Here is a 24,454-nt window from a genome sequence, read left to right as displayed (position 1 = left end):
ATGCGGGAGGGTGTTCTAATTTTGAATTTTCTTGGCCTTAAGACCATATTTCAGAGCCAAGAAGCTCATAAAAGTGTAAGCACCTCAACAGTATTACAGTTGAAATGGTTGTTAGAATCATTAAATAGTTTTCTGAAAAAGAGAAATTGGGTGCTAGAGTCGCTGAAAGATTTTCTGTGGTTGAGACAGTGAATTAGGTCTGTTCAGCCTCATTCACATGCAAAAATAAAGTACTGGCCAAAAAGAGCAGCAAGCAAAGAGAGAGTGCATTTATTTGCTCCTAAATGATCAAATAACAAATATTGTTTTAGACATGTTTTGAAATTTCGGTGGTCATGTTAATCCTCAAGTAAGTGGTTCATGATGGTACAACCCCAATTCCGAAAAAGTTGGGATAGTATGAAAAATGCTAATAAACACAAAAAAGAGTGATATGTAAATTATATTCACCATTTGCTATATTGAAAGCACTATTACTACACATTACATTATGTTTTTCCTTGTTAATGTAATTGTTTTTTGAAAATGTACAGTAATTTCAAATCAGATGATTGCAACACGCTCCAAAAAAGTTGGGACAGTCGAGTGTTTACCACTGTGAAACATCACAATTTCTTCTAATAACACTTATTAAGCATTTGGGCACTGAAGACACAAGTTTGTTAAGTTTAGAAAGTGGAATTGTCCCGCAATCATCCATTATGTAGATCTTTAGCTGCACAATTGGTCTTCGATGCCATATGGTGAGCTTCATAATGCGCCACACATTCTCTATTGGAGACAGGTCAGGACTGCAGGCAGACCAATCTAGCACCCACACTCTCTGCTTACACAGCCATGTACTTGAAATCCGGGCAGTATGTGGTTTGAAGTTGTCCTGCTGGAAAATGTGTTTGACCATGCAAAAATTTGTAACCATGCATACGGTAAAGGGCTGTACACTGATCTTTGCAAGGCCCCATGTGAGAGTGTGTATACCCACTCTGACTCTGACCTAATGCACTGTAAAAGCATTACATAGGGAAAAATAACAATGCTTCTTTTCACTGGGCCACAGATATGTTTCACGGCAGTCTTCCAGAGCTTGTTTGCCTGCCAAAGAAAATGACAGAGAGGCTGTTTTTTGTGGCCTGTTTGTATTCCCTGTTATATGCTTTTCATCTAAGAGACAAAGACCTTGAGAGAACAAAATGCATAACAAAGAGAGATTTTACATTAACAATTTATTAAAACATATTTCTCTTTCAATGATGCTTATTACAAAGTATCTTAATACAGGCATCTGAGGTATATCTGTCCGTGGAGTGGTTGAGATGGATTTTGGTGAACAGTATTGATTTTTTTTTTTTTTTTTATCAGATAAGCGGTGTTCACAAACTTTGAAGTATTAATACAACTTTCAGGAAACAAATGGATTGAAAAGAACAAAACAGAAAATAAAAAACAGTAGCATTTTGATGCTTATGTTGACTCACAGAGGAGCTTTCCAACGAAATTCCTTAAAATAATGTTTCACCCTGCAAAATCTGTATTTTAATCTTATCATCCTTAAAGGAATAGTTCACCCAAAAATTTAAATTCTCTCATCATTTACTCACCCTTATGCCATCCTGGATGTGTATGACTTTCTTTCATCAGCTGAACACAAATTATGATTTAGAAGAAGAATATCTCGTTTGGTTCATACAATGAAAGTGAATGGGTGCCAAAATTTTGAAGCTCCAAAGATCACATACGTCAGTATAAAAGTAATCCATATGAATCCGGTCGTTAAATCAATGTTTTCAGAAGTGATATGATAGGTGTGGGTGAGAAACAGATCAATATTTAAGTCAATTGTTACTATAAATTATCCTCACTGCTCAGTCAATATCCACTTTAACTTTCACTTTAAAATTCTTCATATGCCCTACTGGGCAGGAAGAAGAATTTCTGGCAAATATTTACTTAAATATTGATCTGTTTCTCACCCACATCTATCATATCACTTCTGAAGATATGGATTTTACCACTGGAGTCATATGGATTACTTTTATGCTGACTTATGTGATTTTTGGAGCTTCACAATTTTGGCACCCATTCACTTGCATTGTATGGACCTTCTGAGCTGAGATACTCTTATAAAAATCTTAATTTGTGTTCTTCAGAAGAAAGAAAGACATACATCTGTCATGGCATGATGGTGAGTAAATGATGAGATATTTTTATTTTTGGATGAACTATTCCTGTAAAACAAGATATTGAAGACCAAAATGGCAAGATATTAAGTCTTGTTTGCAGAAAAATCTAACAAAATGTATCTAATTGGGATTTTTTAAGCATAAATCTCACAGCATTTTCTTAGATTTCACTGAGAGCAAGATTTAATTTCTTATGTCAATTTGATTTTCAAGTATATTTATCTTGTTATATGTATGTTTAGATATTTTTGCTGGAAAACATGACAAACATACAAAATGATTTTTTGCAGTTCATGTTTTAGCCTACAATATCCCAATGCCCTTGAAAATAATCTTGTTCGGCTCATGTAAAATACATAGTTACCTGATCACTAACAATATCACTAATATAATCATATACATTTTCATTAATGTAGTAAAAGAAAAGAGTAACATTAGTTTTGGAAGTATGTGTCATTGCTTATGAGTTTATGAAGGGTGTGTTTGGACCAGCAGTTCGGAAACTACCATATCAAATTTTCTAGATCACAGAGCGAGGGTAAGTGTAAAAATCTTTGGCATAAATATTTATTGTGTGCATGGACTGACCTCAGTATGACTAATGTAGCCTTGTACTTCATATGACAACATCAATAGCTAATTTTAAGGCTTTTAGTCCATCATGGCAGACAGGCTGCAGATTATTTGTCACATCCACACCCATTCATACAAGCAAATGTCAAGGCTAGCATATACAATGAGAAAAAAAAAATGTAGACCATCGCACAAGTACACTCAAATACATTTGAATTTCATATCTCCTGTGCTTCTGCTGTCACAAGACATGTCATTTGACAGTTTGTCATATTCTCAGTTAATCATTTATGATATTATGACATTTTCTATGGAAAATCCATTGACACAAATTACAAATTAATCTACATATTTTTAATTTACACTGTGATGAATACAAATTAGATAGTTTGCTTGTTTTCAGATAAATGAATACAGAGTGTAATAATTTCCTGGTAGTTCACTGAAATATCAATTAACTCCCATAGTATTATACATACAATTCTTGGCATATCTGGGTAGCATCATACAGAATCTGTTCTGGTTGAACAGTGGTGGTACAAGCAGTGGAGTTATACAGGTATTGTGATAAATATGTATAGGCCTATATAGAATGCTACTAATATAGCCAATTCACAGTTTTACTTGATATTAACAAAAAGTGATACAAAATGTTGACAGTATCTCTACTTACATAGTTGTCATTTTAGATTTGTCATAGTGTATACAAACAGTAAGAGCCATGGATTGAGTAAAGATTGCACTGACTAAAATACAAAAAATTGGCTGTTGCTTGTAGGAGTGAATCGAGACAGTTCCCACTCTCCATAAATTGCTCAAGTGCACTAGTGGAGCTGAGCGTAGCGACCCTAGCTTACCCTGTTGAGAACATTTCTCAGCTTCTGCCACAGTGGTCTAAGAGTCAACAGAGAGGTGAGAGGGTCTACGGACCACAGGTCCTCAATTAAACCCTCATCTTCTATCCCAAGAGTCATCACCACACCCGGCAAATCTTCTCAGGCACCATGTAGTTGTGTTTCTGGCACTGAAAGGCTTTGGCAAACTCTGGAAAGTTCTGTAATGAACCAAGGACTCTGCACAAAGAGAAATTGCAAAGTAGAGATCAAGTTCAAACATGCTGGTTAACAGTCTGAAGGCATGAAGACCAAAGTTTGTCATTGTGAGTGAATGTAGGTTGACATACCTGAACTTCCCTGGACTGTGGACGTCAGTTTTGATTGAGTTGACAGCATGTTCAGGTCTATGTGTTCCACACCAAACCTTGAAAGCAAAATAAGGATGTTCAAGAAGCTTCAAGGAGACATTCCTATTCCCTAAATTAAGGTTGATCCTATGTATTAAAGAGTTTCACCTGTGCAAAGTTAAGGAAAAAAAGTTGCTCATGACTGAGGTCAGTTCCAGGCAGAGGAGCTTCCTTTCCATGTTTCTTCACATAGTTCTGGTAGGCCTGAAAAAGTGACAGCACAGCAGCGATAATGAAGAATCATGGGAAGCGGTTACTGGAAATAATTTCTTGTTTCCTCCGATTTCTAAATAATAATTAACATCAGACATGAAGTATCATCTCACAGCCAAATATTCTCTGAAGAAAATGTAAATCACATGTGACCAGTGAATCAGTGACAGATTTATGATTGCTTCTTATATACTGTTGGCCTCTATTTGATGGTTCAGTGAGGCCTAGCATTAAACACACTAAATTATACAGTCCATGAGCCATTTTCTCCCCTTTCTACGAGACTAAACTATTAAGCCGATTCCCTCTGTCATCACAGTCTGACAGAAATCCATCCACAGTGGAACAAACAGAGCTGTCTTTTCTGTTCAGCATATGAGAGTCTATCATCACTTCTTTCTTTTTTTACTCTTCAAATATAATTCCTTTGATTGCACAGGCTCGGATTAGATGTACAATACAAGATGATTGACATTTTGGAGCATTTTGGAAGGAAAAAGTGTATTAGAGGAATAGTTTACCCCTAAATGAAAATTCTGGCATTATTTACCTGACTTCATGTCGTTCTAAGGCCCTATGCTGTTATTTTATCTGTGGAACATAAAAGGATAATTTTGAAGAATCAAATTGAAAAATAGCTCATAGTGACCACATCTCTAAAGGCCCACAAATGGCAAAAAAACACATTAAAGTATTCTTCTAATGCAATATGATAGTTTGTGCAGTGCAGCTTAGAAAAGCTGTCACTAGCTGGGTTTCCATTCAAATTTTTTGCATTTCTAGAAATGTGTCTAAAGAAAGTGGTTTTAAAGAAAGACTCATTGCGTGTTTTCATCCACTACATTGTTTCCATTATCTTGAGGGAGCCCACCTTGTCATCCAATTTTAAGCTCCAAAAAGCACATAAAGGCAGCATAAAAGTCATCCATATGACTCCAGTGGTTATATCTAAATCTTCAGATGCGATATGATAGGTGTGGGGGAGAAACAGATCAATATTTAAGTCCTTTTGTACTATAAATTCTCCTACCTTCCCAGTAGGTGGCGATATGCACGAAGAATGCGAATTGCCAAAAATAAAAGAAGAATGTGAAAGTGAATGTGGAGATCGATAGTAAAAAAGGACCTAAATATTTATCTCTTTCTCACTCACACCTATCATATCATAGTGTTATGTCCACCTTAGTCAAGTCCGAGTCAAGTCCGAGTCTTTAAACAATTGAGTCCGAGTCGAGCCCGAGTCGGACTCAAGACCAAGTCCATAACGGGGCGAGTCCAAGTCGAGTCCGAGTCCGAATTAATCTGTTCAAGAATCTGAATTAAAATTGTATCCGTAAACTCGACATCAATATGTTAAGCTTATTTTAACCTTCACAACTAAGAAAAACAATTTGCCAATACAAATGCAAAAAACAAATGATTATCCTGCTGGACAAATTTCAAAGTGGTTTCAGAATGAAAGCATATGCTTTAGGTGTATGAAGACAAAACTGCCCTTCAACACACTTCTTATTGCGTTCTGTTGACATTTCAGTTATTTGTTGCTTTTCCCCTCCACTCAAACATACACCAAAGAAAGTGAAAGCTGCATTAGTCATTACAACCAGAGTTATTGTTATTTCGATTTTGAATTTAGTTTTTATTTCTTCTTCACTTTCAATTTGTTCATTCAATTTAGTTTAGTTTTATCTAAAATTATAGGTGAAATATATTTAATGTAATTAATGAAATACATTTAATGTGTTTAATACATTTAATAAATGGTAATATTAAAACATTTAATAATGCCCATAAAATTAAATACAGCAACATAAAATAAAAACAGAAAAGATCAGATACCATAATTTTTTTTTTATATATAATATAGTACTACACTTCACACTTTTCAGTCCTCCTGCTGTGTCCAGGTATAGCCTACTTCCCTAAAGTCAAGCTCAAACTCACCTTGTGCTAAAGTTTAGTTCTTTTCACATTATATTTTTTATGGATAATAGGTGAGTAGAAACTTCTCCCCTCATTTGTGTACTTCATTGTATTTTCCGACTTTTTTGCCATTGAAACGCAAGTGTCAGCTTTACAGGTAACACACAGAGGTTGCGCTACATATATGTGATGGACTGAGTTGTACAAATTCCATCATGGTCTATTTCATCCGTCATATTAGTTTAAATGTCCCTGAAACGTAGTAAATTTGATTTTGACTCGATAGAGTCAACATTTTCAGTTAGAAATGACTTTGCATAGTAAGCATGAGTCTGATAAAACATTTGTTCTATTTAATAATTTACAGAGTTGGGGAACATACTTTTTAAAGTGTACTTACATTATTGATGTTTCTGGATGAGAGCGGCAGAGCACGTGTGGCGATATCTTTCCTGCACACACATACAGCACGGGCACGCGGGTGAGTTATAAAAAGTACTTTGAAAGTGTGTACGCTGCTGCTCTCAGCCAGAATAATCATACGTAAGGACATATATACGTGAAAACTGATGCGCAGTATCAAATACACAGAATGTATGATAGTAATAACTGTAGACAGCACATCAATATGAAGACAAAGCCAATTCCCGGACATTTAGAGGCAATTTTGAAATCCCGGCAGGACACTTTTTTCATGTCTGAAAAAGAGGACATGTCTGGGGAAAAGAGGACGTATGGTCACCCTATGTTACGTTATTTTTTTGTTTGTTTGTTTGTTTTTCATTGCATCACAAATGCCATGGACTCGGCTGGACTCAAGCTTTCAGGCTGAATCCCAAGTCCGAAAGGCTCGAGTCCGAGTCAAGTCTGAGTAAAAATGCATCAGAGTCCATGACAAGTCCAAGTCCATTAAAATTTGACTCATGACTTGGACTTGAGTCCGAACTCAAGTACATCAACTCTATCATATTGCTTCAGAAGATATGGATTTAACCACTGGCGTTGTATGGATTACTTTTATGCTGCCTTTATGTGCTTTTTGGAGCTTCAATATTTTGATCACCATTCACTTGCATTGTATGGACCTACAGAGCTGAGGTATTCTTCTAAATATTTTTGTTTGTGTTCAGCAGAAGAAAGAAAGTCATACACTTCTGGGATGGCATGAGGGTGAGTAAATGATGGGAGAATATTCATTGTCGGTTGTACTATCCCTATAAGGCAATTTTGAGAGTTTAAGCACATATCAAGCTTTTCCATTTCCATTCTTTTCCATTTCTTAAGCAAATGTAAAATTCACATTAAAATAAATGGTTGGAAACCAATCAAGTGAATCATTTCCCACACAAATCTATGGTATGGTTTCAGATGACTTGGAATATAGCACATAAATCATATGGACTACTTTTATTATGTTTTTGTGTGGGGCTGAATGAAAAGTGCTGCTTCAAAATCCCCCCTTTGTGTTCAACAGAAAAAATAAATAAATAACAGTATATGGTTTTGAAACAAGTTTTCATTTTTGGGTGAACTATTCCTTTAAACTAAACCAATTCTTTTGGTAGTACAGAGGGATGTCAAGACAGCCGCGGTGAAGGGTAAGATGCCCTGTTCTTACTTGATAAGACTGGCGAATACCCCCATTGTCAGCAATGTTCTCCCCAAGGGTATTATTCCCATTTAGCTGTTCTCACAAAGGACAGTGGAGAGAGAAGAAGAAATGAGAGGGATGGAAAATAATACAGTGATTTAGATATCCTTCTACATTTCCAGAAAATCACTGTTTACTCTAATTCCAGGAAAACTATTTGTGGACAATAAGGCCCACATTTTGGTCAAAAACTCTCATGAGTCTAATGTGCAAATCATGGAAAATAGCCTGAGTATGACAGATATAACTGTAGCATTTTTTGTTAAACAATGTTTGCTACATTGTTAAAGGTGGCAAGCTTTGTTGTACCAGATACTATTTGCTATTATAACTTGAAAAACTCATCATGTGACCGGGATATTGCAGTGCACTATTCTCTTGGGTATTATGCAATAAATGTAATATAAAAATAGTCATGGCTGGATTAGACAGTTATTGACAATGGAAGTAAGTAATGAAAACATTGGTTGAATACATTTTGTCCATTCGCCAAGTCCCAAGAGAAGCTCCCATACTGGTCCACAATACATTTCGAAAGCTCATGGAACTTCTGAGTCGAAGATGGAGTCCACCAATCTTTGAGGTCACCATCTTTGTCAAAATTACGTCCTGAACAAGAATAGAAATGACACAAAGTCAAGCACATGGAAGGTGAAGAGTCATAACTGGAGGAATATTTAGGAATTGCTGTCTCTGAGTCTGGTCTGATACCATTGTCATCAAAACCATGTGTGATCTCATGTCCAATGACCATGCCGATGCCTCCGTAGTTCAGAGACCAGGGCTGACCTTTACCAAAGAATGGAGGCTGAAGAATACCTGCAGGAAATACTGGGAGAGCGCAGACTATTTAAGTATAGTTACTATTTGAATGCTCAGGCTCATTATTGCTCATTATTGCTCATTATTGCTATGTTTTGTGTAAATATGTGTAATTAAGTAGTACCTATTTGGTTTCTGCTAGATGAGTAGAATGCATTGACCACAGCAGCTCCTGTGATCCACCTTGAATTAAAGATGCATATCACTTTAATATTTAATGTAAGATCTTTTTTAGTAAGGGTTCATAGCAGTTACTAAATAAAAAATGACAATGCTATTTTAGAGCCTTCCAGTGCTAAAAAAAAAAATTAAAAAAAAAATATTACCAGCAATAGTAAGATTTAAACAGATTTCAATTTCAGGTTTAAATTAGTTACATTAATTTAATTCTAAAGTTCATACTCCTCATTAGGTTTAATATATATTGATTCTTGTGCACAGTCAACAGAAAACAGGTCATGCGCTGAGTGTCATGAAAATGACAAAGCGGCTTTGCTGCATCATTAAATTTACACAGAATCAAAGCCTAAAACCTAAACTTGTCTATGCAAATCAAGTTATAAGTGAATATAACCTACATGAAAAATAAATAGAGAAGATATATTTCTTACTCTTGTTTGTTCACATTTACTCTTAATTTCTTCAGCCGTTTCTTCTGACCAAATTCCAAGTTCTTCAGAATGTTCTCAAAGTATTCATCTCCATTGTAGCTTAACTAGTAATATGAAAAATGACAAACACGTAAGTTGTCTAACAGTAAATTATTTAGAGTAGCATAAACTTTTTGGACAAATGAACTCCTCCCATACACATCTTGTAGTCACTCACATCTTGGTACTCCTGGTCTAGGTATGTGTCATTCATGATGTTTTCTGAAAAACCAATTCTTTCTCGGATTGCTCGTGCCTGTAATGAGGAGGAGTAAAGAAAATGTCAAAATAGCTTATAAGTTTCATAGGTCTGGGGGGATATAACACACTATGCTCACAATGTAAAATTGCAGCTACACACTTCAAAGATCTCTCTATGGTTCAGCAGTAAGTCAATTATAATCAATCTTTATAACTCTTTAATCTTAGATTAAATGAGCTTTCAAAGTTACTCTTTGCCATGTCTCAGCCCAAAGCTCTAAGGCCTTTAATATCTTGATGTCCCTGTTCCACATGGAATCATTTCAAGTCTTAGCTCTTCTTTCAATCAACAGTGATTTTACTGCATCTTTCAGCTTTTATGGATGGATTTAAAATAAGCCTCACCTTCTCCTCTGCAGCTTTCTTAGTTTCAGCGTCCATCCAAGCTAGTTCATCCAGGTTACTTACAAACACCTCTCTGATGTTAGCGATCATCTCGTCCATCTGAGCCAATCACAAATAAGGACACCAAATGAGACATTCCATACAAACTCTTTAAAGGATTTGTTGGTCCCACTTTATATTACAGTAGGTCACTTTAAATACACTGTAAAAAAAAACAATTTTGTGTGAGTTTACAGTAAATTCCTGGCTACTAGTTGCATGACTTTCACAGTATATTTTACAGTAGCATTTCTACAATTAAAACTAAAAGACAACTGTATACTGTGACTTCACAGTGAACAAGACCAATAAATTATTGTAATGTAGCAGTGCTGTGTTGTAGAATCACAAATCTACAGTGTTTGTTAATTGTCACCATCGTTGAGATTTGTATGCTGAGTGATGATATCTTGCATGCCTTATTGACAACTCATATTTCAGAGGATGACATAAAGTCAACCACTAAATGTACTATTTTCTCCATTCATTACAGTACAATAAATTGTGTTCTTCAACACAATTGCACCAACTGGGAGAAATTTTATTAGAAATATAAGATAAGGTCCCATCCAAAGGGAACACTAAACACCATAATGGTGACTTCAAATGAAACACCATTTTCCCATAATGCAGTGTGATATTCAAATTTCTTTTTTTCCCAGAAATGTGTTGTGTTGTGACAGAAAATGACCTAGCCTGCATTGATTTTACAGTAAAATAGTGAAAACTTATTTTATTGTAAGAAATTACTGTTAAATCTTGTAAAATCCTGGCAATTATTTACAATGTACTATGCCCTTACATTAAAAAGAGTTTGATACAATGTAGTTATTGTGTACATACATGTTGATTAAATGTAAGTACAATGTAACAACATGTAAGTACACAATAAGTATATTTTATCACATTATTAGTTTTATTTTAATGTAAGTACACAGTAGTTAAAGACTGATTTAACTGTTTATTAGGTTGTGTTTATGCTTTGTTTTACATTTGATTAACAAAAAGTTCATCTATTAACTAACAAATAGTTAGTGTCGTTTAGTTGGGACATTGATTGATCAAATCTAAAGCATTTGTACAAGTTGATGTACAATGATACATCAACTGATTAACAGACATTATTCAGTATCACAGTCTAATTTAAGCTATAAAAAGATGCCTAATATTTCTCTAAATTAAGAATTAATATATAAATATGTCTTTTACTTTTTGTGGTCTTTGACCTGTACATAATTTCCAAAATAGCGTAACCTATTTGTGTTTGACATATAGATACAGTATGGAAAAATCAGCTCCGTCTAAGGAATTATCACACTCTACGTGACAGGGTTGTTTTGACTGGAACTTATAAGATATCTTGTTCTCTCATTTATTAAACTAGCAGACAGATTCAGAGAGACCACTGATAGCTCACAGAACATTGCTATCATGACTCATGACGTCTAGATAGACTGCTGGACAGATAGACAGCAGTGGATGAGGAATAGGCCAATTATTGGAAGATATTTCATGCGCGTATCTGTAATGTTATCGTGGTGACCTCAAACGCACTGGCACAACATGGATGCTGTGAGTAATGATCTGTGGTTTGGCCAAAATGTGCCAAAAAACACCAATGTCATCAAGCAAGCTGACATTTACCAATGTACACAGCACATGCAGTACATGGAATGATTACATGCATGTGGCTATTGAATGTACATATCTGTTAAAAAAATAATAATAATTACCTAGACTCAAAGACCAATTGTAATCTATTATTAATGGAATAGTTCACCCACAAAAAAATCCGGATATTATTTACTCTCATGCTCTTACAAAAAACATATGCTGTTATTTTATCCATGAAAAACAAAGGAGAAATCTGAAAAATCTATACAAAGCTCTTTTTTACATACAAGAACAGTTCATAGTGACTACGACTGTTAAGTTCTAAAAAAGGACAAAAGAGAAAAGAACCATAAAAGTAGTCCATTTAACATCTGAATTCATATAACATCTTTGTATGAGGAACAGACAAAATTTAAGTCCTTATTCATTGATAATCTTCCTGATAATCAACAACTATTCTCCTTTTGTGTTCCACAGAAAAAAAAAATATCAACAGGTTTGGAACAGCATGTGGGTGAGTAAATAACAGTAGAATTTTCATGTTGATTCAATTAACAGCACTGGTTGGAAATGGAGGGAATTCAACAATTAAGATACTTGTCTGTAGTTGCACACATAACACTGGAAAAATGATAATATAACACTGTGCAGGGTGTTGCCATGTACATGGGTATGGGGCCAGGAGAGTCCAGTGATTAATGTAGTGCCAGAGAGCGTGTTTCATGACAGGTGGTCTTGGTGCAGTTCTCAGCTGTTTGTACATGCATAGGAGGAAATGGACCCGACCCAAGTCAATCCACACATGCCCGATAGAGTATTGTACAAACACAAACTCCAGAAACCCTGAAAACGCACATCTCCACAGAACAATATATAGGACCCACATTGCAGTAGGGTTGTGCAGAATTCAGATTTGAATTAAGAATGTCAATTCAGTTCCAATTCAGATCCTTTAAATTGAGTAAGCAAACATATGTAGAATTGCAATTTCAATTTGAATTGAAGTAGAATTAAAATGGAATAAAATTCATATACATTCATTTAACCATTGTAAAATAAGTTTTTAATAATACATTCCATTTTTAGTATAACCTGAAGCATGCTATAAAACACAGAACATATGGAGTATTTCCAGTAATATTAGATATTAATAATCAATGTTTAAAATGCTACCTATAGACATTTTTATTAGATCTCACCATTCCTTTGCTATCTCCAGCAAAGGCTTCCTCCACGTACAATCTCCCCACAGCATTTTCCATGTTGTTGTTTACGTAGATGGCACACTGCCTCCAAACCGCTGCTTCAGAGCTGGTCCCATAGATAGCCTGAGATAAGTAAGAGCAATAGCCTAAATGTGAAAAACATAGCTAAAGCAAAAGTCAGTTCGTAGTTTTAATTAAATTTCCTTTGTCATCACCTTTCTGAAGGCTTTCCTGGTCTCCCTGTATGGCCTACTCAGACCGACCACCAGATTCATTATGAAGCGCCACACCATGTAGTTCTGAATGTCCCTGTACACACAATCACAGAACTATCTTAATTCAACATTGTTTAAATTCAAAACAGACTTTATGCATCACAAGCACAAATTCTACCACTGCACCATGGCTCCAAGGTAAGTCAACGGTTTTGTTTGGAATGCTAGCATGCTGCTTACTGCATACTGTGCATTAAATACTGTTTGCTGTATGCAGCAAGCCTATTTTTCATTTTAAAAAATGTCATAACTTTTGGCAGTCCAAACAAAAAATACTGATTTTTAAAATTAAGGATAATATTGTTTTGGTTCATCTGACCATTGTGGAACACAGCATCTCACACAGTGTGTTCTACTATATACTTCACATTTTGACAAATATAGTAGGCCATCCAGGTTTTTCACGCATACAGAAAATATGTATACTGTGCATGATATGCATATTGCATATGACAAAATAGTATGACTAGTATGGTAGTGTTCTATAGCCATGATTTTAATGGCAGATTCTCTTGATCACCTAACAGAGCTAAATATTATACATCTGAAGTGTCTGTGTGAATTACCTCTTAGTGTACTTGGCAAGGACAGGGCTGAGCCTCTTTAAGTAATTAGGGGCATACACAATAACCTCCTCACTGTCTGTAACGGGAACGCCAACTGTGTCCATGATCTTGTTAGTGAAGTGCGTCCAGTTGAACACCTGAACAATAGCAGTGCGGGACAAAATAAATATGGGAGGAAAATCTGTCATATTCATGTTGTTTGTGAGAATTTGATACATAATATAGTTCAATATGGATTAAATATAATAGAGACAAACTGTTAGGTAAAGAACAGGTGTGTTTAACTAAGGCAGTCATTCACTAACCATGCATATGTTTGTATTTGTGCGTAAAACCTGTGTGCAAACGTAATGATGCATTAATAAGTTTGCACTTACATTTTTCCTACATTTAAGATAAAAATGAAAACCAATAACTAAGTGACCCTACAATAAGTACATAATAATAATACTTATTTCAGAGTGGCAGATATGATGTGCAATATAGCTCAGGGATTCTGCATAAAAACAACCTTTAGAGAGTGTAAGGATATGTTTGCAGAGAGTGTCCAATGGAAATGGAGATGGTTTGTGCATGTATTATGCTAAATACTAACTGTGATAATAATCACAAATAATCCAGATTCATCAAAATTAGAACAGCGGTAAGAACAAATTTATGTGTGTATGTACAATTGGCGGAACGTTTTCTGCGCACAGTAAGAAAACTTGTATGCACTTTTGAGTGAATGAGACACTCTGTACACAGTCTCAGATGGGAGTTGTCACTTTCTTACCCTGGAATTAATATCCAGGGTGAAATTGGTGTTCAGGGTCTCCAAAGGCATCTTGTTATAAAGTAGAACCGGGTTGTTTCTGTCTTCTGGTGTGTCTGTTGCCTGTGACGAAAGATATATTTTAAAAAGGGTGACAGAGCATTTCATAGGATGTGAAACGGAGATACAACAGCTCTTTGACATTTCACTTCCTCCTATAATATTAAAACACACAACAGCCCAAAGGCATCCTCCAGTGTTTTTAAAATGTTTTAAGCCTTTGCCTCATTAGAACATCAAATCTTGGACCTGTAACCTATCTGTGAACAATACCTTTAACCAAACCCACCCCTATTAAACAAATCTATATGGCATTGTTGCATGATTGTAACAGGATTATTACTGTCAGTTAGAATGTGTCAGAAGCAGTGTTGGTTTGAATTCAGCTCCAAGACAAACTAGCTTGTAATACATACTCTGTAAACTGGAAAGGAATGAGCTCACTATCGTAAAAGGTACAAACGTCACCACGAACAGTGGAAAAACACTGATATTTACCAAAGTGTGCTGGTGATACAGCCTCTCTAGCAAATTGTTTCAGTGTGAAGCACGAACACAACATATGGGTAAAAAAGAAACAAACATCCTTTTACATGGGCACTGATTGTGATATAAAGCTGCAAATAACACCCCAGTATTTTCCAGGTTTAGCTAAATAAGCATAAAAAAAAACTTGATTAGCAGGTCCAGGAACTGTTTGTAAACATAGGTGTGCATATTCGCTATGTACCTATTACAGATATGATTACATGAAAAATTTGTTATTGCACCAAAAGCTTTGACGAAACTCTAACATACAGTATGAAGAATGTAGCGATTTAGCGGTTCCTGTATCTCAAGTGATACAGCTTGACACTATATGTCAAGGTTAAGGGTTTGATTACCAGGGAACACACATACAATAAAATATATCCCCTGAATGCACTGTAAGTCACTATGAATAAAAGTGTATGCCAAATGAGTAAATGAAGAGCAAAAAAATTAAGCTAGTGAGAAAATTAGTGATGACTTTGGACAGTATCAACCAGCAGATAAAGTGTAAAATGACTTTTCAAACTATTCAAGAATAGTCTGACTATTAAAAATGGTCCCATATTTAAGGGGTCATGTCATGCATTTCATGTTAGTTCACCTAAAATGTTAGTAAAGTTTTTTTGCACAAAAAACAGTCATAATGAAATGCTCGATTTAGGTGTACTTCACCTTTAAGACTTCAATATACACGCCCATTGTTTTGATCAGCTGATATCTTTGCAGAGAAAATGCCCCCAGCCATAACACATGTGAAACAAAAAGAACTCCGTCCAGGCAATCATAGATAACTATATGTTCTAGTTTAGCGTTAGATACTATTTGCACTCTAGTGCAAATAATGGCAGATACTCTTACACCTCTGTTTAAATACTAACATACAGTATAGGGGCATCACTGCAGCATTTTTATTGTGTTTATTTGGGTCCCACAGACACCCTACACCAACCCCTACCCCTAACCCTTCCTTACAAAACTTAACCATGGTTTTACTACAGTAACCATAGTATCACCATGGTATTTTTCTAGTAAAATCATAGTAACCACAACATTAAACATGGTTACTACTATTAACAACATGTTACTGTAGTAACACCATGGTTAGTGCATCAGAACTATATAGTTTCCACCAAAACACATGGTTACTACAATATTACCACAGTAAAACCATGGTTAATTTTATTCGGATCAAATCCTTCTCTCAACTCCCCAACCTTCACTGTGAACAAATCACTGTGAGGAATCTCTTTTATTTATTACTATAAGTAGTATTATAGGAAATATTAAGAGTAGAGACATGGGAAAAAGTATGTCAAGGGGTAGGATTCAAACCCAGATCTCCAGCATGACAACACATACTCATACCGTCATTACACCCAGAGCTACTACAGCTACATATTGGGATTCAGTTTGTTATAAAATCCTGTTTCCACCAGAATAATGGCGCGCAGAGAGTCAATTAGTTATCCAATCTCTTAATCCACTAAATGTCTAACCCATTAACCAGTTTAATGTCTCTGCCCCATCGCGAAAAATTCAAATATTCCTGCCTGCATTTGATCAGAAGCTGACCCCAAATAAATCTGTCGTGGCTGTCATGAGTTTGGTCTGAGCAGTGGTGGGTGGAGTTAGTGTAAATAGCCTCTGCCAACATGATGGGCTATTTGCACTTAGTGCAAATAGCCCATCACTAGTGCACTAGAGTGCACTTAGTGCAGATAGCCTATGCAATAAAATTACTACTTAGACTAAAGAAAAACAATAGAGAACTGATCAAAATCGGCACAGAACACGTTAACATACACTTACGTTTTTTTCAATAAGTGCCATTCTGAAACGTCATGTAAACAAGAATGGTGATTTCCCTATGCCATTTAAGGGATTAAGAGAAAGCGGTTTAACACCCAAGTTTCTCCCAGAGAACTTGTTTTATGTGGCCATGTAAACACATAAGTGGCGTTCTAACAGGTTTATGCAGAGTGTGCATGAACAGACCAGATAATGAACGTCATAGGATGGAGCACAACAACAAGTCGACACAGCAGAAAGAATTCAACATTTCTTGGAATTCAACATTTTCTGCTGCAGGTTGAATGAATGTTACATTCACAGCAATAACTCTGGAATATCTGGAAACAAAGCAAAGCAAACTTTTTTTCAGTTTTTATCTACATTTATTTTGTGTAGAAAGGCAGTTCTACATTTATAACGAGGATGGAGGATCTAAATTCAGCTTTTAATGTAAACAAAGATGAACAAGGTAACTCAGAATAAAATGAAAACAAAACACAGGGAACCAGGTACAAAACATGACAATACATGTGAAGACTGACAATTTAACCAGGGGAAACAAGGGCTTAAATACACAAGGGAAAATGAGGAACACCTGGGGAAAACAATCAGGGAGAACCAATCATGAAATAAAACTATGAAAAGACTACAAAACTAACACAGGAAACAAGGGGAGCAGAGGAACAAGGCAAAGTCAGGGAGGTTTGAGACCAAGGCAGAGATGGAGGGATGGAGAGCCAGAGCGATGCTGCAGGCTCAGAGGACCAAGCTGGAGCCAGAGGTTCAGAGGGCTGAGGTGGAGCTGGGGGCATTGGAAGACCGAGGCAGAGCTGGTAGGAGTGAGGACCAAGGAGACCAGAGCAGGTCAGGTGGACAGCCAGGAGACCAAGGAGATGACCTCAAGGTGGGGACTGGGTCAGGAGTCTGGGTTGGCGGCCACAGGGCCGAGACAGGGTCAGGAGGCCTGGGAGGTGGCCGCAGGACAGGGACTCGGTCAGGCGGCAGAGCCACTGTAAGAGGATTCTCTGGATGAGCCGTGGGAGACTCTTTGGGTGGAGCCGTGGGAGACTCTGTGGGCGGAGCCGTGGGAGGCTCGAGGGGCAAAGCCATGGAAGGCAGAGCCGTGGGAGGCTCGAGGGGCAAAGCCATGGAAGGCAGAGCCGTGGGAGGCTCGAGGGGTGAAGCCATGGAAGGCAGAGCCGTGGAAGGCTCGAGGGGCGAAGCCATGGAAGGCAGAGCCATGGGAGGCTCGAGACAAAGAGTCCTGGATGACTGGGAAACGACCTCTGTGGTTGTGGGCATGGGCAGAGACTCAGAAACGACCTCTGTGGTCGTGAACATGGGCGGAGACTTGGGAACAGAAGCCTTTCTCCTCCTCCTCCAGATGGATGAGGCTGGCAACGCTGGCTCTGGGACGGACGAGACTGGCAATGCTGGCTCCAGCTCGTTGGCCGTGGCAAGCGTGGGCGCTGGCTCGTAGGCCGTGGCAGGCGTGGGCGCTGACAATTTGTGAGGTAGGGTCTTCATGGCCCTACACACAGACATCAGTGGCAGATCATTCAACTTGGAGACAGGGGCCATGGGAAGCTTGGAGCAAGGAGTCACGGAAGGCTTGGCTGTGACATGGCATGGAGCAGACTCAGGCATGGGTGCTGGCTCGTAGGCCGTGGCAGGTGTGGGCGCTGGCTTGAAGCAAGGAGCCTTGGAAGGCTTGGCGCAAGGGGGCCGTGGAAGGCTTGGCGCAAGGGGGATGAAGATGCAGGTTTTGGCCCGGGGTTCCCGCCCTAAACCACTGTGTAAAGGAAACTGCAAAGTTCCTTCTCCACATATTCATAGAATGTCCAGTGAGGATCAGCCAGAGGCATTAGTTCCTTCAGTGCACTATTCAGACCGGACTGGATGAAAACCACCAGAAAGCGGTCTGGATAGTGCACTAAATTCACTAGCTCTAAAAACTCACAGACGTGATCTTCAACTGGACGGACCCCTTGCTTAAGGAGCAGAATTCTGACAGCCGCTAGATCAATTTTTGGTCAGTCTTTCTGTAATGAGGCAGGCGAGGATGGAGGATCTAAATGCAGCTTTTAATGTAAACAAATGATGAACAAGGTAACTCAGAATAAAATTAAAACAAAACACAGGGAACCAGGTACAGAACATGACAATACATGTGAAGACTGACAAGCTAACCAGGGGAAACAAGGGCTTAAATACACAAGGGAAATCAAGGAACACCTGGGGAAACAATCAGGGAATGAGGAACACCTGGGGAAATAATCAGGGAGAACCAATCATGAAATAAAAACTACAAATCTAACACAGGAAACAGGAACGGGGAACTAAACAAGAATTTCAACATAAAAGTCTAGACAAAAACAGGGAATACATGACAACATTAGATTGCCATTGTTCGCTTATGTGTGAACAATGAATATGCAATATGCATATATGCATATACTGTATGCATATGTGCAATATGTAATTATATGCAATATGTAATTATTGCATTTTCAAATTGACACCACATTGTGACGTCACTATGTGGCCGATTTAAAAAAAGAGTAGTTTTTGCAGGGTGAAAACAATAAATGCTTTTTTTGAGTTCTGAAACTTACAGTATGCTTTTATATGACCTCTTACATGTCAAAATATCAGGGACAATTTTATTCTTCATGACACTTTTAAAGAGCTAGAGTCACTGTTAAGCATTTTGACAGGATGAAAGGTGTTGATTATAACACCATCCTGCTCCAATGCAAAATATCTAGACAATATCAGACTCTCAAGTCTCAGATACCTATAAATCTTATCAGTGTGGTTGTAAAATGTAAAATTAGAAGATTTTGCAAGCTTACATTAGCAATTTCCTTTTCCATCATCATCACCCGGGAAGCCTCTTGTCTGATATTAGTGTCATTGACTTCCAGCTGCCGGTCAGTTCGGATAAGCTTCGCCAAGTCAGTCATGAAGTTCTCGTATGTCACACAGGCCTGAGAAAAAATTCACATTGAAAACACATGAGTGCTAAATTCAATACCCGTGTGCATGCATATGTTTCTAATTCATATACAACAGCGTCCAGATGTTGGCTTTCCAGCAATTTAGGAAGATTTGTGAGAAATTATTCAGCCTAATTGGGTTGATTTAATACCTTCTTTCTCCCCTTCCCCTGTTTTCCTGCAAAAAGTCACATTATCTTGACTGATCATCTTCAAACTAGAAACAAAAGACTAGATTTTGGTCCAAGTGTCTCCATCTGTCTATCTCTTTCTGCAGACATGCATCTTTAACAGCCAAATGTGTATATTTGTATAAATGTATATCATACAAATGTATATGCACACCATCAGAAACCAAGCATCTCTATACTCAACAGTTCATTTATTGCAACATTATCTAAATTACTATCTTGATGAAAGTCTATTTCATTCTATTTTATTTTGTACATTATTATTATTATTATTATTATTATTATTAATTAACATTATTGCCACATTTTATTTTTTAAATCTCTTAATCTTTTCTTTTCTGCCCCTTTTTTATGTGTGATGATTTGACTATAGTGTATGCAAAACAATCATGCCAATAAAGTAAGTTGAAATTAAAAAAGCTTTACATAAGAAAGGTTGGGGTGAAGAAAGAGATAGGGAGAGAAAAGCTAAAGAATAAGTTTGATAAAATCCACCTTTGCCTGTTTAACAGGCCGTTCTTACCTCCTCATAGGGCCCAGTGCACACGTAGTAGTCTCTTGAGGAGAGGCCAAGACTTGGCTGGTCAAACTGGCACGGAGAATAAAACCAAGAGACAATCAGCCTTTCATTCTTAAAAGGGAAACCTGATGCATCCGCATGATGAGCCGTCCCAATAAAACTGTATCATTTACTGCAATTAAAACCAAGAGAGCACTTGAAAGTGCCATCTAAGGCCCATAAACAAGGGCACTGTTTGTTCATAGAGATTTTTTTATTTAAATTCTTTGGCTTAAAAGGCCCCTTGGAGAGAGAAGATATGGCTGTTTAGAGATCACACAAGTGTTCTAAACAAAAGTGTGTATTGTAAGTGAATGTGCAAGTGTGTGTGTTTTTTGTGCAAAAAAGAATAGAGGTAGTCTGTTGTTGTGCACACCTACATGAATGATGTGCGCATTGGAGTCTCTGTCGTCTGTACCGATAAAAAAGCTAACTAGGACTTGCTTTCCATATTTCTCATTCAGTTTGGCTATGGCATCCTCTGCTCTCCAATTAAGTCCTGAAGAGAGAGGAGAGGAGAGGAGAGGAGAGGAGAAATTTTGGGATATAGTCTATACTTATGAGGTATTTGATGTTATGCATACAAAAATCCATTGAGAGATCAACACATACCGTAGGTGGTGTCCCAATCATCTGTTGCTATTGGCCACTCAAAGACATCTGGCAGCATTTTAAGAAGAGGAGTCCCACCTCTCTGTTCAATGAGGCCTGTCAGAAAAATGCAGAATATTGAAATGATAGATTCTAATTTTAGCAGGCAATGACTGCAGAGCACAACAGTGAGAGCCAATTTAATCAGCGACCTTGATTTCAGAAGTATTTTTCTTATTAATTTTCTCCATTTACTGCAAAAAAAGTATTTTTTGTATCATTTTCCAGTAAAAATATCTAAACATTCTTACAAGCATAAGAAGCAGAATGACATAAAATATTAATTCATGTTTTCAGAGAAATCTAACTAAATTTAGTGCGGTTCATGCTTAAAAAAAACATCTTGTTATAAGCATAAACATTACTAAATGTAGTTATATTTCTCTGAAAACAAGAAAAAATACAAAATATCTTCTGTCATTTTGCTTCTCAAGTCAGTTGATCTTGTTTTAAGATGTTTTAATTTTTTTTACACTGCATAGGGATTTAAAATAAATAAAAACTTCAATAAAGAGTTCTAAGCCATTAACCAAACCAAACAGCTTCAAAATTAATCACAACATTACAATCTAGCAGAAAATGTATATAAAAATTGGAAACTAGACAAAGGCTTTTTAGTAAATGATCTACTCATCCCATGAAACACTGCGAATGACGTAATCAAATTAAAAATGGCAGTCCACAATAACTGTTAATTTATAGTCATTTGTAGCCATGTATAAAAACTATACATTTTAAGTTTACTGCAAAATATTCAGTTATATACTAATATCATGTATACAAGTCGTAGGGAGACTCGATTATGTCATTCACGATGCTTCATGGGAGTGGCCGGTTGCTACTGAGCTCTTTTGCTGCAATTTGTTTGCTACGATTCTCTGATCAGTGGATCTTTCTCTTTAGTAATGCGGCTAGTCTAATTTTTCATGTGGAATTAAACACTTTTTTTTTTTTTTTTTTTTAAACAATGCTGACAGTTTCTACATTATCTTTCAAAATATATAACCATTTGTCTCCAACCAATCCTGTTCCTCTGATGGTTTTTGAACTCACTCTCATTGGTGCAGGACCTGTAGAGAATCTTGGCCTTGGCCAATGAGCTGCTGCTTCCACTGTTCTCTCTTTCCAGCACCCCTTAAGTGAAATAAATGTAAAGTATCATTGAGTTTGTCAGACAATATCCGTACCAAAGAGATGGATTTAAATATGTTTGAGAGTAATATGAGTCAGTGTGTTTGTAACAATTTTGCATTGCCTTAGCAGAGAGTGTTTTAACATTGCCCCCAAAAGAAGACCTTATGTTTGGAAATGAAACGTTCACTGGAGTTAGCCACACAGCAGTATACTTATCACTTTTGCTGATACAGAGACAATATTTTGGCCAATCAGTTGGCCAGCTGTTGCTCTAATATCTCTCATATCGTGTTTTGCACTGCTTGTGTTCAGATTTTGTTTTAATTAGTTCTTGGGTCTGAGTGTTTCCTGTGAAAGGGCACAGACCATGTGTGTGTGATTGGATTAGAGACCGCCTGGTGTCCGTGTGGCAGGAACCCCTACAACTTCAAAACTCTGTCAGTTTATCTCAGTCACCCTTTTTCTTTATCCATCTGACATGTGCAGATTACATGCCTTTTCTTTCGCAGCTATATGTAGACCTCTATATGTAGACCTACTTTATTCAAAAAATACTCATAAATACTTTTTTCAGCCTGCTATTGACCTAAATGAAAATGCAATTAACAGACAGCTAACCAATAAGACCTAACCAGAGATTTGCCTTTTGGAAAATAAATAAATAAATAAATTATTATGTGTCTTTAACTACTGTGTACTAAGATCAAAATACAGTCACTGAGTACTTTATTAGGAACACTTGTACACCTGCTTATTCATGCGATTATCTAATCAGCTAATCATGTGGTAGCTATGCTATGCATAAAATCATTCAGATGCGGGTCAGGAGCTTCAGGTTAATGTTCACATCAAACATCAGAATGGGACAAAAATGTGATCTCAGTGATTTTGACTGTGGCATGATTGTTGGTGCCAGACGGGCTGATTTGAGTAGTTCTGTAACTGCTAATCACCTGGGATTTTCACACACAACAGTTTCCAGAGTTTATTCAGAATGGTGCCAAAAACAAAAGAACATCCAGTGAGTGGCAATTTTGCAGATGGAAATGCATGTTGATGAGAGGTCAACGGAGAATGGCCAGACTGGTTCGAGCTGACAGAAAGGCTACGGTAACTCAGATAACCACTCTGTACAATTGTAGTGAGCAGAATAGTATCTCAGAATGCACAAAAGTCAAACCTTGAGGCGGACTGGCTACAACAGCAGAAAACCATGTCAGGCACTTTATTTGGACCATAGTGTTAACCATATTGTGTAACTATATGTTTTTCTGCAAAATTCTCACAAGATTCACATTTGCTGCTACTGAAGTTTAGGTATGGGTAGGTTTAGGGATAGTGTTAGGGTTTAGATTAGGGTAAGGGTTGGGGTAGGGTTAGCTTTAGGATTAGGTGTAAGGTTAACAGTATAACTACAGATGCAATTAAATGCAGGTACTTTAAATGTAAGTACAATGCAACAACACGTTTCTACATAATAAGTGCATTGTATCAAATGCTTAAGTACATAGTAGTTAAAGACACCTAATATAGAGTGGTTCAAAAAATCTTAATCCAGTCTAAGGTAGATTGCCAGACTGGTTAGGCTGAGCTGTTTAGCTGCTTTTACAGGGGTTTTAGGCACATGTTAGCTGACCAGCTAAACCAGCTAAATACCAGCTTGGCAAGGCAATAAGACCAGCTAGACCATCTGAAGACCAGCTTGACCAGGGGTGCATTTCCCAAAGCATCATTAGCCAATTATGGTCGCAAATTTGCTACCAAATGAGCGTTACCAAAATAGTTAAACGGTTTGGTGTTTCCCGAAACCATAGTTCCAACGAACATTCACAAACAGCATCACAAAGTTGTGTGGTTGGAACTACAGCTCTCCATCTGTGGTTAGAAGCATAGTTCCTTGTTAGTTTGCTGTGTAGACAGCATTTCACTTTCATTTTTAGAAAGTACCATTCTGAAAAGTCATGTAGACTCGATTGCGGCTGTTTAAGGGATTAAAGGCTGTTAAGAGAAAGCACTTTAACACACACAGCTTCTGTTGGAGAACATGGCTTATGTGTCCATGTTAAAGCATAAGTAATGTTTTTATAGGTTTTTGAAAAGTGCGCATTTGCATTTGTGCTTAAATGCGTCGGAGGAAACCTTAAGTCTGATAAAGGTAAAGGGAAACCCCACTATTGCAGCGCATTCATCTGTCTCATTTACATGGTGGACTCAGCTTTCCTGT

The 24,454-nt window shown here is 37.1% G+C and overlaps 1 protein-coding gene across 1 annotated transcript in view; it reads right to left on the bottom strand.

Annotated features, from left to right (window-relative positions):
• Nucleotides 1–2,068: 2,068 nt before the first annotated feature.
• Nucleotides 2,069–24,454, bottom strand: part of LOC127456356 (neprilysin-like) — a 65,747-nt gene continuing 43,361 nt past the window's right edge. The window contains exons 5-23 of the mRNA XM_051724803.1: nt 22,150–22,230; nt 21,058–21,153; nt 20,826–20,944; nt 20,410–20,475; nt 19,552–19,686; nt 14,336–14,437; nt 13,561–13,697; nt 12,935–13,028; nt 12,714–12,842; nt 9,862–9,960; nt 9,434–9,511; nt 9,217–9,320; nt 8,730–8,788; nt 8,495–8,614; nt 8,259–8,392; nt 7,751–7,816; nt 4,105–4,200; nt 3,937–4,013; nt 2,069–3,826 (exon numbers count right to left, since the gene is read on the bottom strand). Of these exons, the coding sequence (XP_051580763.1) occupies nt 3,727–3,826; nt 3,937–4,013; nt 4,105–4,200; nt 7,751–7,816; nt 8,259–8,392; nt 8,495–8,614; nt 8,730–8,788; nt 9,217–9,320; nt 9,434–9,511; nt 9,862–9,960; nt 12,714–12,842; nt 12,935–13,028; nt 13,561–13,697; nt 14,336–14,437; nt 19,552–19,686; nt 20,410–20,475; nt 20,826–20,944; nt 21,058–21,153; nt 22,150–22,230 (1,892 nt within the window). The 3' untranslated portion in view covers nt 2,069–3,726. The remainder of the gene's footprint in view (nt 3,827–3,936; nt 4,014–4,104; nt 4,201–7,750; nt 7,817–8,258; nt 8,393–8,494; nt 8,615–8,729; nt 8,789–9,216; nt 9,321–9,433; nt 9,512–9,861; nt 9,961–12,713; nt 12,843–12,934; nt 13,029–13,560; nt 13,698–14,335; nt 14,438–19,551; nt 19,687–20,409; nt 20,476–20,825; nt 20,945–21,057; nt 21,154–22,149; nt 22,231–24,454) is intronic.

This window comes from Myxocyprinus asiaticus, chromosome 18 (assembly GCF_019703515.2).
Source record: "Myxocyprinus asiaticus isolate MX2 ecotype Aquarium Trade chromosome 18, UBuf_Myxa_2, whole genome shotgun sequence".
Lineage (NCBI taxonomy): Eukaryota > Metazoa > Chordata > Actinopteri > Cypriniformes > Catostomidae > Myxocyprinus > Myxocyprinus asiaticus.
This window is presented reverse-complemented; position numbering and strand designations above follow the sequence as displayed.